General features: G+C 44.3%; 1 protein-coding gene across 3 annotated transcripts; it reads right to left on the bottom strand.

Moving 5' to 3' along the window:
- Nucleotides 1-11,657, bottom strand: SIRPB2 (signal regulatory protein beta 2). 3 transcript variants are annotated; one of them, XM_070381518.1, is made up of 5 exons: nt 11,458-11,657; nt 7,729-8,094; nt 6,314-6,655; nt 5,712-5,777; nt 1-4,690 (listed from the first exon to the last, which is right to left on the bottom strand). In XM_070381518.1, exons 1-5 carry the CDS (start codon nt 11,576-11,578, stop codon nt 4,593-4,595), a joined length of 993 nt encoding a protein of 330 aa, XP_070237619.1. In that variant the 5' UTR covers nt 11,579-11,657; the 3' UTR covers nt 1-4,592. The 3 variants fall into 3 exon arrangements, with proteins under 3 accessions (XP_070237619.1, XP_070237620.1, XP_014335170.2); XM_070381519.1 differs by having other exon boundaries at nt 5,712-5,756; XM_014479684.2 differs by having other exon boundaries at nt 5,712-5,750.
- Between the last annotated feature and the right edge of the window lie 5,474 nt (nt 11,658-17,131).

Here is a 17,131-nt window from a genome sequence, read left to right as displayed (position 1 = left end):
CTTCTCAAGTTTCACCCCCAGCCCCACTCCAGTTTCATCTCCACTTTGGTTCCCATCCTGACCTCACCCCAGTCCCACTCTGATTCTGCCTTCCACCACCTGCCTGGCACATTATCAGCCTTCAACTACTTTTTATGAATGAATGAAAGGGGCTACAAGAGTGAAAAGTTAGGTTCCCGACCTTGGTGAACTCAAATACACTGTATGAGTGCTCAGTGGCTCAGTTGTGTCTGATTCTTTGTGACCCTATGGACTATAGCCTTGCCAGGCTCCTCTGTTCATGGGATTTTCTAGGCAAGAATATTGAAGTGGATTGTCATGCCCTCCTCCAGGAGATCTTCCTGACCCAGGGGTCGAAACTGCGTCTCTTATGTCTCCTACATTGGCAGGCGGATTCTTCATCACTGAGCCACTTGGGAAGCCCACTCAAATTCACTAGTGAACAACTAACAATCATCAAGGAAATAAACACACACACACTCTCACATTTATATGTAGCAGTAAATGTTGTGAAGAAACTTACGCTGCAAATGGGAAATGAGAAGGAAGACAATGTTGTCATGGATGAGCTACTACGGAGGCCTCTTGAAGAAACAGCTAAGCAGACGACTGAATGAGGGAACATGTGTAGCCAAGGCCCAGGTGGGTGACAGGGAGTCAATTTAAAGGGTGTTGGAGGCGGGGGATAAGACGGTGGGAGGGCTTTCAGGGATCAGACCACGCAGGACCCTGTCTAGTGTCAACTACAAATTGGCCCTTGCCATTGGCTCTTGCCGTCTATCTCTACAAGGATTAAGTTATGTGCTGCTGCGGCTGCTGATTTTCAACGTCCACTGAAAGGAGCTGTTGGGGTGGAGAGCAGAAATGAAGCGCTCTGTGCTCTGGGTAAAACTGGTAGAACAGGTTTTCAGACAGATATTTTCAGGAGCTGATTTTGTGAGCCCAGTTCTCAAATCTCCTCGTATCTAGAAAAACACTAAAATCCTCATGGTGATGTCTGCTCCTTGTGACTAGCAGTAACCTTCACGAGACTAACAGAAACCTTCTGCCAAAAACATGTGTTTGATTGCATTACTCCCCCTTGACCAAAATCACGTATATGCTGACCTTCCCCTACCTCTTTAGAGTTGTTTCTCAGAACTATCTGGAATCCTCTCTCTCAGGAGATAGCCCTCATTTTGCCCCAAATAAAACTTAACTCATAACTCTCATATTGTGCTTTTTTTTTTTTTTTTTTAAGTCAGCACAAGTGAATAGGTTTACAGGGGCAGAGCAGGGAATACCCAGTTATTTCAGAAGCCCAGTTCCACCCTATTAATAGCTTCCTGTGGCTGCTTTAACATATTACCACAAATTTCATGGCATTAAAACAACAGAAATTTATTCTCTCCTGCTTCTGGAAGCCAGAAGTCTGAAGTTAGTATCACTGGGCTGAAATCAAGGTATCAGGGGGCTGTGCTCCCTCCAGAGACACTGGGAAGACTCTGCTCCTTGCGTCTTCCAGCTGCTTGTGGCTGCCAGCAATTTTCACACTTCCATTCTGCCTTTGTGGTCGCATTGCTTTCTCCTCCTGTTCTGTGTGGAATCTCCCTCTGTCTCTCCCTCATCAAAGACACTTGTGATTGCATTTAGGGCCCACTTGGATAAGTAAGGGCTTCCCTGTGGCCCAGATAATAAAGAAGTTACCTGCAATGCAGGAGATCTGGGTTCAATCCCTGGGTTGGGAAGATCCCCTGCAGAAGGGAATGGCTATCCACTCCAGTATATCTTGCCTGGAGAATTCCATGGATAGAGTAGCCTGGCAGGCTACTAGCTACAGTTCATGGGGTTGCAAAGAGTCAGGCATGACTGAGTGACTAACACTTTCACTTTGGATAATTCAGGACAACCGCTCCATTTAAAGATGGGACACACACGCACAATCACATCTGCAAAGTCCTTTTTGTCACATAAGGTAACATTCACAGGTTCCAGGGATTCAGACTTGGATATCTTTTGTAGGAAGATATTATTTAATTTATTATATCTACCCTTTCTTCTGATGTCTGGTAATTCAATAATTATTCAGTTCTCAGTGCAGTGTAAACCTTGACAGTTTTTTCTTTTTTTTTTGGTAATGCTATTATCTTATTTAAGTTTTGACTGCTGAGGCATCCATTTCAAAGAGGCACCCCCTTCAATGTGTTTATTTCTGAACATACTGCCAGTCACAGGGCTAAATAGCCAGGCCATCTTCCCCCACTGAGTTTGCTTTGTTTTAGAGATCTTGGTTGATTTCAATAACTGATCATTTGAGCTACTATTTCTTTTCTTCTTCCTGGGCTTTAAATTCCTGCTCTTAAGTTTTAAATTTACCCATAAAGAGTGAGCCCAGAAAATCATCAACCTCAATAAAACAGAACCCCAGGTGTTCCCTCTGTTTTTTCCTTGTGACCTCACAGTGCGGCCCCAGGAATTCTGTGTAACTTCCAGGTCTTGTAAAGTTATAAACCTCTAGTTCTTCAAAGTTCCCTGATGGATATTGCTGAAGGGCATCTTGCACTCATAATAAGAACTACAAGAGCTGATCCAGCTACAGCACCAGTTATCCATATTTTGAGACTGGCACAAACACTCGGGCTAAATGTGTTGGCTTAGTGTTGTTCCACCCACTTTTCTGTTTGTTACAATGAAAAACATTCAGACTAATCCATTTCCTGATATAATAGGTGCTAATAAATGTTTGTATGGAAAGAGAAAAGGGAGTTCACATGTACTGAGTGTACACAGAACACACAGCTCATAGTAAGCCCTCAGTCGATGTTGAATTGTTTCTTATACAATGCAGAAGTCCACGTTATTTTCCTCCATGTTCCAAGAGGGGCAATGACTGATTCGTTATCAATGGTGCACAAGGAGGGAGTGGGCGCTTCAGGATTAGAAATCGGGCGTGTCTGACTGCAGGGAATGCATGCTTTCCACTACGTCAGGGCTTCTCGACTTTGATTCTACTGATACTTTGGGCCAGATAACTCTTGGCTGTGGGGTCTGTCCTGTGCATTTAGCAGCATCCTTGACCTCTAATCATTAGAGGGCAACAGTCTCCCCCAAGTTATGACAATCAAAAATGTCTGTAAACATTGCCATGTCCCTGGGGGGCGACGTGTCCTTTTCTTTAGAACTACTACCCTCCACTATGCTGCCCTAGTGGAGGCAGAGGTACAGAGAGGTGCCATTTCACCTGGGAATGGAGCTCAGGTGTGCCACACAGCAAGTAAGCTATCTCTACGCCACAGGGGTAGAGATTGCTGGTCATCTACTGAGCTTTACTCTCTGGCTCTCTAGTGACAGATTTTAGCTAGGTGCACTCTTGTTGCCTTCCTTGCAGCTAGGTGTGACCAAGTGACCACATTCCAACCAGGCAGAGGTGATATGGGCAAATTCCTACCTGTGACCTTGAAGGGAAGTGTCATCCTCCTCTTCCCTGGTCTTTCTGCCTGAGATATGGACCTGGTATCAACAAGATCAAAGAATCTTGGGGTCTCAAGGAGTCCCCAAATTGCCTGGCCTGTTTATGCTCAAATATTACTAGAGGAACCAACTTTCTTCAGATTTGAGCTACTTTCTTCTGATTTGAGAGTTTTGTCAAAGTTGCCAAACCTGAATTCTAACTATTATAGCCACCTAAGCCAGCCAGGGTGAAGAAAGAAAGCAGGCAGAAAAGGAGGAAGAAAGGATAGAGATGGAGGGGCACAGGTGGTCTGGCTGGGCCAGCTCAGAGTCACTCAGGGAAACCTTCTGGGAAGGACTCTCAAGTTGGATCTTGAAGGAAGAGAAAATGTAGGGTGGGGACCAAGGGGGTGGGCCCTCCAAAAGGGGCTGCAACAGGAGCAGAGGCCTCGAGGAGAGACTTGGGCAAGACCTTAAAAGACAAGGAGGGTTTGAACAGGCTGAGAAGAGAAAGGAAGGCTGTAGGGAAAGAGCAAAGTGGTGAAGATGGAGTGATCAGGCTCCCTCACCCCACATCTTCTCACTCTTGCCCCACTTTTTGTAAATAATAATTACATAACAGCTGAGGTCACCTATAGCACTGCACACGCATGTCAGGAGGTAATTTCTTGGCCACGGGCTACGTTTGTTCTGAAGCATATATAAACTCTACCTGAGAAAGCCCTTGGGGCTATGTTATGGCTAACATTGTGGCAGTGAGGCTGCATTAGGGCTTTGTCTGCTGGGTCAGCCACGAGAGGAGAGAATAAACATGTCTACAGTTCCTACGGCTCCTCGCATCTTCTTCCAGCCTCTTAGCTCGCACCTTGTCTACCCTGGGTTCAACAAACAGTGAAATACAGTGAGAAAAAAGCAAACAGAAGGGAGCCCAGTGACAAATAGAGAATTTCACCAGGTGAACAGGAATCAGGATCCTGGAGTTCATCGTGAGGCTTGAAGGCAGCTGGGAGGGCAGCTGGCAGCTGGGCAGCCGGGAGGCAGAGAAATGATTAGGGATTCCTGGGCCCTCTCTTAGAGGACCCACTCTAGGGCTGACCAGTCATCCATGACCCATGCTAAGACGAGCACACCTCTTCTGGGCCTGGAGTTCTGATGTCTTCTTGTCAAGGGCTTCTCCAGCAGACAACCAGGGCCAGCAAGAGTGCAGCCAAGGTCACTGTTTTCAGTCCCAGGACCGCAAGTGTGAGGACAGACAGGAGCCCTGGGAGACACAGAGGAAAGCTCAGGAAGGACCCCGGGTGAGCCCCCAACAGCCCACAACTCAGTGCCCCTATGGTGAAGCTGAGCCTAGCTTCTGTATAGCCTGCGGGGCCACATCCCTTCTACAGCTAAAGAGATCATAGACCTCCCTTCCTCCTGTTTCAGGCTCACAGAGCCTTTGCCCAATATCCTGTTTGTACCCTTAATCATCTTGACAGCATCCCAGACCTCTGATAACAAGAGAAAATGTCTTTCATTATTTGCTGCTCAACTCCTTTGTCCCAGGGCCGGAGCTAAGCATTTCCTAAATGCCTTATATAATCCTCAAACTAATCTTGCAAAGTAGGATAACAGTTCAATTTGTATAGATGAGGAAACAGACCCAGAGTAGGGGAGTGATTTGCTCAGGGCCACATGTGCCAAAATAGTGATGGGACGAAGTGGTCTGGCTCCCAAGGATAGCAGGAACAGGGCCGAGCATCTGGGAAGCTAACCTGGTCACCTCTATCCCAAGTTCATCCCCCAATTATCAAGTGCCCTTGAGGCTATGTGATAGGCATAGTTCTGGGCACTTGCCCCATTGGATCTGTATATAGTTCCGTGAGGTAAACTCTCTGATTTTTATCTCCCTTTCCCCTCACAGATCACAGAGCAGGACACCAGAGACTCAAAGAGCTAGGAAGGTGCTCAATCCAGGGAGCCTGGCTACAAAGCCATGTTCTCCAGCTCTGTTCTGCACAGCTCCACAGTGTATCCTTTTTCTGACTCAGGGGGAGCTCAAGACCTCACAGCAAGACTGCCCACTGAGCAGTTCGCACTGACTGTTGGAAAGTACTTCTTTGATTGAACTTTACTCTGGTTCTCTGGGTTCTGCTTGTGCAGTTCAGATGGAGTCATGGGAACCGTCTTTGTGGCAGGAGGGCCCCAGAAGTCTGGGGCTGCTCATCTCCCATGGCCAAGCCCTCTCTGGCCCCACTTACCTGTGGGGGACTGGTTATGCCACTGGAGGTAAATATACTCACCTGATGGAAATATCTTGGTTGTACGTTCCTTGGTGAATTCTGACCCTTGGAGAGAAGTGTGATTTACTGCAAGGAAGAGAAGTGGTCTCACACTCCCCTTTCTTTCTATCCCTCCATTTCCTGAGCCCCTGTGTTAGTAGCTGGGGAGATGAGCCTGTGAGTTTCTGCCTGGGATAGGGACTAGAAGTCAAGTCCAGTAACTATGAAGGACTAGTCAGACCTGGTTGAGCATCTCTGGAATAGAGACAATGCCTGCTCCGTTTCTGTATCTGCAGCACCCAGTGTGTGGCCGTCAAAGGCACACATGCATGTTTGTTGAATCATTAAGAGTCTGTACAGTCTCCACAGTCTGTCTCTGTGGAGCCCAGAATGGGGAGAAATCAACTCTGCCTGGGAGAAGGAGAAGATTTCACAGAGGAGGGGCTATTTATGCTGGGCCTTGAAGGATGAGTAGAAATTCTCCATAGAAAAGGAGAAAGCATTAATAGCCTATGTAAATGACTTTGAGTCTAAGAAGAGCTAGCTTGTTTGCGACATGGTAAAAATTTCCTGGTGGACCACCTCCCTCTGTCCCCCAACACCTTCCTGACTACCTGTCTCACCTTTGACTCTCAACCTGGTGCCCTGTCCGGATAGGTACTGCCTGTTGAGTTTAGTCTGAAACTTTACACAATAGTAGGTTCCTGCATGCTCGGTGGAGATGCCATGCAGAAGAATGCTGAAATCATTGTTGGAGGCTTGGACTGCAGTCACGTTGGAGTAGGAGATGCCTCTAAAGTTGTAGATGGCCTCCCGGCTCAGACCAGTCCCCCGAAACCACCTGATGGGTCCTGGGGGACCAACTCCAAGCACTGTGCAATTCAGAAAGACGGTGTCTCCAGGCGTTGCCAACACCAATTCCTGGGGTTGGATGATCCAGAGGTCTGGCCCTGTGTTCCCAGGTCCTGCATCCAAAGAGAGGACTTCATTGTTCTCTCTCTCCCTCCACAGTTCACTGATTTCCTCCCTTTCCTTCCCCTGTTTTTTTCACTCAGCTACTCCCTCCCACATTCCCTCATTGTTCAATAGCTGATTCACTCAGTAAAGAAGTTCTCAGTACCTACTATGTGCTGATGCTAGGACTGGGGAAAAGAAAGCTCAGCAACACATAAATGCCGTACCCTAGAGTTCTCAGTCTGGTGGTGGAGGTGGCTTAGAAAATTCTTCTGAGGTTGGAAACCCAGAAGACTGCAGGACCAAGAGAAGCTTGGAAGGAGTCAGAGAAGGGTTTCTGAAATGTTTGCATTAAGATAAAATGAACCCCCCACCTCCACCCCCTACCCTGACACACACACACACAGATATCCTCCAAGTCAACAATTTACAGGGGTTTCACAAACATCAATTCTTCTATTTCATCACCTGAATATCCTTTGAAATAGGAATTATATTGCCTATTTCACAAATTAAGCACTTGAAGGATGTTGACCTGAAATGACTAAGTTAAGAACACATTCCTATTGAATGACAGACCATATTGGTGTCCAGGTCACCACTGGTGTACTTAGAGATGACATGACTGGTTACTTGTGGATTAAATGATCAGCCCCAGTTCTTGACTCTCCTCTGATGGCGTGGCACATCCAAACTCTTACCGTGGCCTCATAGTGGTTGGGTATACTTCCTTGCCTCTTACCTTTGACCTTAGCCATGTGACTTGCTTTAGCCAATGGGCTATTTATTATTAACAGCAGACACACAAGTAGAAGCTTGAAATGTGCCTAAGGTGTTGGGACTTTCCCTCTGTGCTTCTGCTATCTCCATGAGAAATATGTACTCTGGCCAGTCTGGGCCCTGGAATAAGACATGCAGAATAGAACCAGCCCAGCTGCCTGTAAATGTGTGAGTGAGACATACGAATTGTTGTATGTCACTGAGGTTTTGCGAGCAGAGCTTGATTGTGGGTAAAGGTGAATGATGCGGGTAAAGGGAGATAGATCAGAGCAGAAGGTTGTGACCTGCAGGGCCTGATACTCACCCTTCACAAGCACGGAGGTGCCTCCATCCAGCATCTTTCCTGAGTGCTCACTTGAGCCATCAGATCTCACACAGTGATAGGTTCCAACATGTTTCCCGGTGACATTGTGGATATAGATGGAATAGTCACAGTTAAGCGGCTCCAGCATCTTCTGGATCATAGGCATCACCCTGGGGAAGAAGCCATGCTTGAAGTTGTAGATTTCTTGCTGGTCCTGGCTGCTCACCTTGACCCACTTGATCATGTCATCAGTGCAGGAGCCGACTACTGTACATCTCAGCAGGACTGTCTCCCCTTCTGCCACCAGCATGGGGCCCTCGGGCTGCAGCACCTGCCACTTACTCCCCTTGCTCTGCTCAGGAACTCCTGCAACAGAGGAAAAAAGGCTTCGTGCAAGGCTAGAGGAACTTGGAGTCCTAAGAGGCAAACTTAACATAAACCAGCCATTAACTGGTCAGGAACAATTGCTTAGAACACTTGAGGGGTGTTGTTGGAGAGGGAAGTGAAAGAGGAGGTGAAGCAGCTGGCTGGAGACAGAGAGAGAGAGAGAGAGAGAGAGAGCAGGGCTATAAAATGGAGAACTTATAAGTAATAAGGTCACGATGGGGTCATCAGCTTTGTGCTGCGAGTTTCCCTTCGTCTGTGCTTTCATCAGGCCTTGGGCATAACTCGGTCTCATCCCAGGTCTTAAGTTTGCATCATGGTGTTTCTTGGTTTTCAGTGCAGGAGGGGAGTAGAAAGGTGGAGCAAATATTCCCTTCTAAGAGGATCTGGGGAAGGGTTGTGGAATTCAAAATTCATTTCCCTCCCATCTTCAGCGAGGTATGTGCCATTAGCCACTAAGAACTGCCTCACAGTTGTGACCAAGGGACACCCCATGTCCAGTCCCAGGGATTCTGTTTGTCCTTGGTGTCCTTAGTTCCAGGAAGTTCAGCGATACTCACCCCAAACCCCACTATATGAGTGGTGAGACCTCGTCCTCTCTAATTCCTGCTGGTGCTCCTTTCCCTGCCCTCAGCAGTTTCCTCACACATATGCACGAAATCGTGCCCATCACTCAGCAGAGCACAGAGAATAATGCCTGTTCCCATCTGTAAAACTGGAAAAACTCATCAACAGGATAATGGGTAGACTACACAGAAGAGAGTACTCTGCCTAGAGAGAAGTGCTCTCTCCCATGTAGCAAATCTGAAAAACAAGGCCCCAAGTAATAAAATATAATAACATTCTAAAGTGAAGCTTATAATACACGTATAAGTAAAGTTAAGTAGGTAACAGTAGAATAATGATTGGGGTGGGGAGAATGTTAGTATACCATCATAAGGTTCTTATACTATATGTGAAATGGTATGGTATCACTTAAGGTAGATGTTGATAAAGAGGTATTAATATATTGTAAACCCTAAAGCAATCACTAAATTACAAAATAAAATCACAGCTAATAAGCCAAAAAAAGAGAATAACGTTATAAAAGTATTAAATTACCAAATGAAGACAGAAAAAGAAGCAAAAGGGAGCAAAGAACAAGTAGAACAGATTTCTTAATAGATTTAAACCCAATCATATTAAAAATTATTTTAAATGTAAATGGTCTAAATATTCCCAGAAAAAGTTAGAAACTGTCACATTGGACAAAAAATGTAAGATCCAATTGCATATTGCAAATTAAAACCACAATGAGATGCTACTTTTTAGAATGACTAAAATTGAAGAGGCTGACCATACCAAATGTTGGCAAGGATTGGGGGAAATGTCATTCTCCTACATTGATGATGAAAATATAATGTGGTAAATCACTTTGCAAAACTTTAAAGCAGTGTCTTTAAAAGTTAATCAATCACCTGCCATATGATCCAGTCATTTTGTTCTTGGTACTTTCCCCAAGAGAAATGAAAGCATATGTCCACACCAAACAGCAAGCAACCCAAATGTCTGTCAATAAGTGAGTGGAGAAACAAACTGGTTTGTTTATCCATACAGTAGATAGACAAAAAATGACTATTGATATGTGCAACAACATGTGTGACTCTCAAATAATTGCAATGAATAAAAGAAGCCAGGCAAACAAGGGTATATACTGGATGTTTGTTGTATAAATTTCTAGAAAGTGCAAACTAAACTGTAGTGATGGGAGGCAGCAATGGGAGACAGATAAGCAGTTGCCTGGGGAGGAGGAGGAATGGAAAGGATGCAAGGAAACTTTTACAAGTGTTATATTCATTCATCATCTTGATTATCTTGGTGATAAGTTCACAACTTTGAAACGTGTCCAATGCCCACAAAACGTGTCAAATTGCACACCTTAAACACATACAGTTTGCTTTATGTCAGTTGTACCTCAATAAAGCTATTAAAATTTTATGAAGATGAAGCTTCTGTGTGTTATGAGAAGGGGAGAACTAAAGAGGCAGTAGAGAAGGTGAGGGCTCAGAAAGTCGCGTGGTTCTTATCCCAGCTGGGGCAAGTCTGGGAAAGTGAAACAGCAGAGAGGAAACTGGAGTCTGGAATAAGGCGCTGTGCTCTCACCCCTTCTCACTCCCCTTTGCTTGATTCTCCTTCTGTGTTATCACACAGACTTTGGGAAATGTCCGGGGTGCTTTGTCTCTGCCTCGTCTGTAAAGCTGGACTAGTCCCTTTCCCACAGCTCTGGAATTCCGTCCCACCCATTTTTCTATCTGCATGCTCTGGTTTTCGTGATCCTTGTCAAGGGGTTCACTTTTGGAAGTCTGCTAGAAATCACTATTTTCCACAAATATTTTGAAAATATTTTACTCTGGTTTGTTTAGATATATGATTTCCTAACCTAGTGCCTAACACCTAAGGGACACTCGAAGTATTTGTGAAATGAGTTACTAAGAATTATGACTCACACTTTACTCAAGGAAACCTCTCTTGGGGCTGACCATTCTGGGGGACCCAAGGTGCAATGAACAGAATCTAGATCTCAGTAGGTCCTGGGACAGAGACCCAGATGGGCAGGGGACAGAACGAGCCCACTGAGAGCTACGATCTTGTCTGGTTGATCCAAGGGTTCTGGGCTCCGAGTCTGAGTTGTACCTGGAAGACCCCAAACTCAGGAGCTAAATCAGCCTGATCCTGACTTAGAGGAGACATCGGTATGATAGTAGTGGCCAATAGTTATTAAATCTTTACATTGTGCCAGGTATTTATAGGTATTATCTCACACAAAGTCTTGAGATGGGCCCTAGGATTAGTCTCATTTTATGGAGCCCCACTGACTTACGGATGTTTGATTTGTATAGTTGCACAGGGCCCAAAGCTTAGAAGAGCCTCATGCTTGCCTTAGTGCTCTACTATTGCTGTTTTAAAATTCTTAATATCTTTGGAACAAAGGACCTGCGGTTTCATTTTGCACAGGGCTGGGCAAATTATGTAGCCAGTCCTGGGCTGAGCCTCACTATTTTTATATTAATATTTAATAACTCACAGCACCCCCTAGAGAAAGGTCCCAAAGACCGGTTCTTTGCAGATGGGCTAACAAGTATCTGAGCCAGAACATGGTGTTGTAAGCCCAGAGCCTGGGAGCTTGGCTTCCCTGTGCTGCCCTAAAAGTTCTGCTTCTCCAGACACTTGGTCTGAGTTCTGCTGGGATCAGAGATATTCTCAGCTTCTCCCTCCCACTCCATCTGGTAGGGGTCAGGCCCCTCCTGGCACCTGTCTCTGGGGTCAGCCAGGGGTGGATCCTCTTCTGTCTCAGATCCTACTCACCGGAGAGGACAAGGAGCAGTGCCAGCAGCCAGGAGCAGGGAGATGAGGGAGCCAGGCAGGTCAGGGTGGGCATCAGAGAGGGCACAGGGCATCTCCTGTGGTCCCCTAGACTGACCACCATTCTACTCTCTGATGGGCGTTGGAGTCTGAAGTGGGGTCCGTATACAAGGCCTTCTCATGGCCAGGACTATTTGGGGAAGTATTTTCGCTAAAGCAAAACAAAGCTGCAAGAGGAAGAAGGGGAATGGAGGAGTTTCCGGCTTTCACATCTGAGCAGTAGTTCCTGTATTCACTCTGTCAAAACCTTAATGACCTTTCCCAGACCCTGTCCTTGCCATCCTGGGAGGGAGATGAACACGGTTGTCACAGTGTGGCCTCAAGTCAGCCTGACTTTGGATCAAGAATTGCGTCTGCCTCTAGAGAAGGAGAAAAATGTATCAGATCAGATCAGTCGCTCAGTCTTGTCCGACTCTTTGCGACCCCATGAATCGCAGCACGCCAGGCCTCCCTGTCCATCACCAACTCCCAGAGTTCACTCAGACTCACGTCCATCGAGTCAGTGATGCCATCCAGCCATCTCATCCTCTGTCGTCCCCTTCTCCTCCTGCCCCCAATCCCTCCCAGCATCAGAGTCTTTTCCAATGAGTCAACTCTTCACATGAGGTGGCCAAAGTATTGGAGTTTCAGCTTTAGCATCATTCCTTCCAAAGAAATCCCAGGGCTGATCTCCTTCAGAATGGACTGGTTGGATCTCCTTGCAGTCCAAGGGACTCTCAAGAGTCTTCTCCAACAGACATCCCTTATATGTGGAATCTCAAAAGAACTGACACAGATGAACTTGCAAAACAGAGAGACACAGATTTATGACTGCTGGGGGGAAGGGATAGTTAAGGAGTTTGGAATGGACATGTACATACTGCTATAGTTAAAACTGATAACCAGCAAGGTCTTACTATACAGCACAGGGAATTCTGTTCAATGTCATGTAGCAGTCTGGATGGGAGTGTAGTTTGGGGGAGAATGGATACATGTATATGTATGGCTGAGTCCCTTCACTGTTCAGCTGAAACTACCACAACGTTGTTAATTGACTATAGCCCTATAGTCAACTATAACTATAACTATAGTTATAGACTATAAAATAAAAAGTCTAAAATAAAAATAGAGAATTGGGTCTGCCTGTTCCTGGTTGTGTGACCTTTCAAAGTCATTTGTCATTTTCAAGGCTTTATTGCCTCATCTAAAAAATGGGGACAGGAGCAATCCCTTCCTAAGTGCAGGAATGATATGACATATATGCATGAGGGTGTAGCATAATATAAAGGGAAAACATATTATCCATCATTATTCATAATATGTAGGAAATAGAGGAAGTAACTTTGCTTAAGAAGGACTGATTGTAAATCAAGACCCCTAGTAGCCTCCTTTTGGCATTGGAGGGTGGGCACAGACACTTCCTAATTGTATAATTGTGGGCAACACTCTAAAGCTCCATTTTCTGGGGTCCAAATGGAACACACTCAGGTTGTGCAAACATTTGTGTTTGTGGCCTCTTAATTTTCTGTAACTGATCTAAACTTTCTCAAGAATCACCCCCTCCTCCATCATGCCAGTTATTAGGAAGGAAAAATTAAGTTTGCTAACTAATCCCAGGCTTTTCCATGTTCTGATAGCCTCTTTAGCTGTACTGTCTAGATTTAGATTGTGGCTTTACCCAGATCTGGCTGTGTGACCCTAGGACAATCATTGAACACTCCTGATCTATAAAATGAAAATAAAAATATGGTTGCATTTATGGGATAGAGTAAGCACTTATATGCTGCCATCATTCTCTCTTAGGTTAACTCAGTCTTTTTTAGGAAAAAAAAGCTCAAGTTTTCAGTGCTTCCTTTCTTCTTTCCTACTGCAGGTGGTCCTGGGTGCAGAGGAAGCTGAAGTTTTTTTCTGGATGGAAAGGTGGGCCTTGGGTCTGATCACTGTCTTGGGGTCTGAGTCTGTTTCAGAGGTGGTCTGACCTGCTCCTTGAGCACTTTTCACTTGGGGTCTGTTGAGATGTGGCTGGTCCTGCATGGCCTTTAGTACCTTTCATGGAACCATCGGTAAATCCCATTACTGCCTCTACTTGTTCTCCTGTTGAGGACCCTGATATATTGAAGCTTCTTTGAATAGACCATAGGCCTGGAAAATTCCACAAGACTCTCAGGACCTGCATGTCATCCTCATGAATCAGCCACTTATCTATGTGCTTTCCTTTCTCAGCTATTTCTTAAGTTTTATTTAAAATGAAAAAAATTTTTTTATTTTAGTAGGCAAGGCATTGTATGGTTTAGCTACTGCTGGGTAACAAACCACACCAAAACTGCTGTGGTTTAAAACAATAACCATTTATTTAATTTGTGATTCTGTGGGTTGATAATTTTGTCTGGGCTCAGCTCCATACTTCTTCACATTTCAGCTGACTTTTTTTCTTCTTTTTCAAATTATGAAAGTACGATAACACATTTACAGGAGACTTGGAAAATACAGAACAAGGTTACATATAGTTCAATTATTACAATTGTAATATAATTATTTTTATATATTACAATTATTTTTAAGTAGATAAATTAAGATTTTTAGTTGGAATTTCAATATCAAACTCTCAAAATTAATAGAATGAATATACAGAGAGGTAGGATATAGTAGACCTGAAGAGCACTATAAACCAGTTTAACATAATTAAGATTTATGAAATTTTCACAAAACAGTAGGATACTACTCAAGTTCAAATTCTACTTAAGTTCCCATAGACTATAAACTAGAAGACACTGGAACATACCCAGGGATGTAAAACAAGGTGCAAAAATTTCATGGTCCAAAGGTATTGAAATCATAGAGAGTCTGTACTCTTATCACTGTGGAATTATGTTAGATATCAACATCAAAAGATATTTGAAAATAACCCACATATTTTCAAGGGCAATGTGACATTTACCAAGAGTGATTTGACTTAGCCATTAAAAGCCTCAATAAAGTTAGAAGACTGAAAAAATACAGAGTGATTGCAAAGAAGAAAGCATTTAAATGAGAAATTACTCTCAAAGATACTGTAGAAAAAATTCATGTATTTGATAACTAAATGTCTGCTTTTACATGATGGATGTGTCTAAGAAGCCGTAACAAGGAAAATTAGAAAATAATTTTATGTGTGAGTCGAGACACAATCTGAGTCTCTTTACAGTCAGTTTCTGGAGTTTTCATTTGATTAGGCCATGTTTTCCTAGATGCTTTCCGGTCTTTGGTTGAAATTTGGACGTTTGAACACACCATTTTTATGTCTTCCCTAATTCATATTTGAAATCCTATGTCCTGAATGTCATAGAATTAGTAGGAGGAGCCTTCAGGAGATACTTAGCTCATGAGAGTGGAATCATGAGAAATGGTAGTAAGGCCTTATAAAACAGGCCACACAGAGCTCCCTAGCTGCTTCTGCCATGTGAGGATACAATAAGAGATTTTTGATCTAGAAGAGAGCCCTCACATGACCAGGCTGGTGCGATGATCTTGGATTTCCAGCCTCCTGAGCTATGAGAAATAAATTTCTATTATTTATGAACTTCTCAGTATATGCTGTTTTAGTACAGTAGCCTGAATGAACTAAAACAACCATCTCTTTATGGACTGGCTTTGTGCAGGGGAATGCCTTCTTCAATCATCCTGGCTAGATTCTGGGGCCTTTCAAGTATTTTCTGGGGATATATCTTCTCTAGGCTGTGAGAGCCTCTTGATGAAGGTGAAAGAGGAAAGTGAAAAAGCTGGTTTAAAACTCAACATTCTAAAAACAAAAATCATGGCATCCGGTCCCATCACTTCATGGCAAATAGATGGGGAAACAATGGCAATAGTGACAGACTTTACTTTCTTGGGCTCCAAAATCACTGCAGATGGTGTGCAGACACAAAATTAAAAGACACTTGCTCCTTGGAAGAAAAGCTATGATCAACCCAGATGGTATATTAAAATGCAGAGACATTACTTTGCCAACAAAGGTCCATTTAGTCAAAGCTATGGTTTTTCCAGTAGTTATGTATGGATGTGAGAGTTGGACCATGACGAAAGCTGGGCACCAAAGAATTGTTGCTTTTGTACTGTGGTGTTGGAGAAGACTCTTGAGAGTCCCTTGGACTGCAAGGAAATCCAACCGGTCAATCCTAAAGGAAATCAGTCCTGAATATTCATTGGAAGGACTGATGCTGAAGCGGAAGCTCCAACACTTTGGCCATCTGATGCAAAAAGCTGACTCATTAGGAAAGACTCTGACACTGGGAAAAATTGAAGGTAGGAGGTGAAGGGGACGACAGAGGACGAGGTGGTTAGATGGCATCACTGAATGGACATGAGTCTGAGCAAATTCCAGGAGATAGTGAACTACAGGGAAGCCTGGTGTGCTGCAGTCCATAGGATCTCAAAGAGTCAGACATGACTGAGTGGCTGAACAACAGGCTGTGTTTATGCTTCAGTTCAGTTCAGTTCAATTCAGTCGCTCAGTCATGTCCGACTCTTTGCAACCCCATGAATCACAGCACACCAGGCCTCCCTGTCCATCACCAACTCCCGGAGTTTACCCAAACTCATGTCCATCGAGTTGGTGATGCCATCCAGCCATCTCATCCTCTGTTGTCCCCTTCTCCTCCTGCCCCCAATCCCTCCCAGCATCAGAGTCTTTTCCAATGAGTCAACTCTTAGCATGAGGTGGCCAAAGTATTGGAGTTTCAGCTTCAACATCAGTCCTTCCAATGAACACCCAGGACTGATCTCCTTTAGGATGGACTGGTTGGATCTTCTTGCAGTCCAAGGGACTCTCAAGAGTCTTCTCCAATATCACAGTTCAAAAGCATCAATTCTTCAGCACTCAGCTTTCTTCACAGTCCAACTCTCACATCCATACATGACCACTGGAAAAACCATAGCCTTGACTAGACAAACCTTTGTTGACAAAGTAATGTCTCTGCTTTTTAATATGCTATCTAGGTTGGTCATTATGCTTAGCTATCTCAAATTCCCTATATAGCTTTCCTGTTTCTTAGGAGTTCTCAATCTCTTATACCCATTTGTGTCTTCCTGTGGAACTACCTAATATCTGAAGCTCTAATGAAACCTCTTCAATAGCTTCTGTTTTCTGCACTTCTAAACTGTGCTGCTGTTCCTGTTAGAGTTCTGAGTCAGATGATACAGAAACTAATCCCACAGTCAGCCCCAAAACAAGTCACAATGTTGGATGAATGACCCAGTGTGTTTCCAAGGGCGGAGCAGGCACGTAAGGTTTCCTCCCAGTTGTGCTGCTACACCAGGTTGAAGGAGGAGTACGAGTATAAAAAACACTGCTCATTCCTACAGCTTTCACTGGAATCCTTTCCCGTGACTGGAGAACAAAGGCTGGGCACCTTCCTTGTCTGCTCTATTGCTAATGTCACTCCTTTAATTAATTAATTATTGTTATTTTTTTTTGCCAATTTCACTGGCAAGTAGGTTTGTGGGGCTCCTCACACTGTCATGCGATTCGCATAAGTCTATTCCTGTTGTTTTAAACCCTAAAATTGCAACAATTAGTTACAGCAAATCTATACTTAGCTGAGTATTTAAAAACTGTATGTATGTGTACTTTTCATTTACCATGTCTAAATGGTACCTATTT

The sequence above is a fragment of the Bos mutus genome, chromosome 13, assembly GCF_027580195.1.
Source record: "Bos mutus isolate GX-2022 chromosome 13, NWIPB_WYAK_1.1, whole genome shotgun sequence".
NCBI classification, from domain to species: Eukaryota; Metazoa; Chordata; class Mammalia; order Artiodactyla; family Bovidae; genus Bos; species Bos mutus.
The sequence above is the reverse complement of the archived record's forward strand: the minus strand, read 5'-3'. Positions and strand labels throughout refer to the sequence as shown.

What these genes read in the sequence shown, in the direction of transcription:
- SIRPB2 (XM_070381518.1), bottom strand. Translation starts at nt 11,578, where the DNA reads ATGGTGGTCAGTCTAGGGGACCACAGGAGATGCCCTGTGCCCTCTCTG. An exon ending in CACCTCCGTGCTTGTGAAGG is followed by an intron (nt 6,656 to 7,728) that starts GTGAGTATCAGG and finishes CTTTGGATGCAG; the next exon opens with GACCTGGGAACACAGGGCCA. An exon ending in AACCAAGATATTTCCATCAG is followed by an intron (nt 4,691 to 5,711) that starts GTGAGTATATTT and finishes TGTGTCTCCCAG; the next exon opens with GGCTCCTGTCTGTCCTCACA.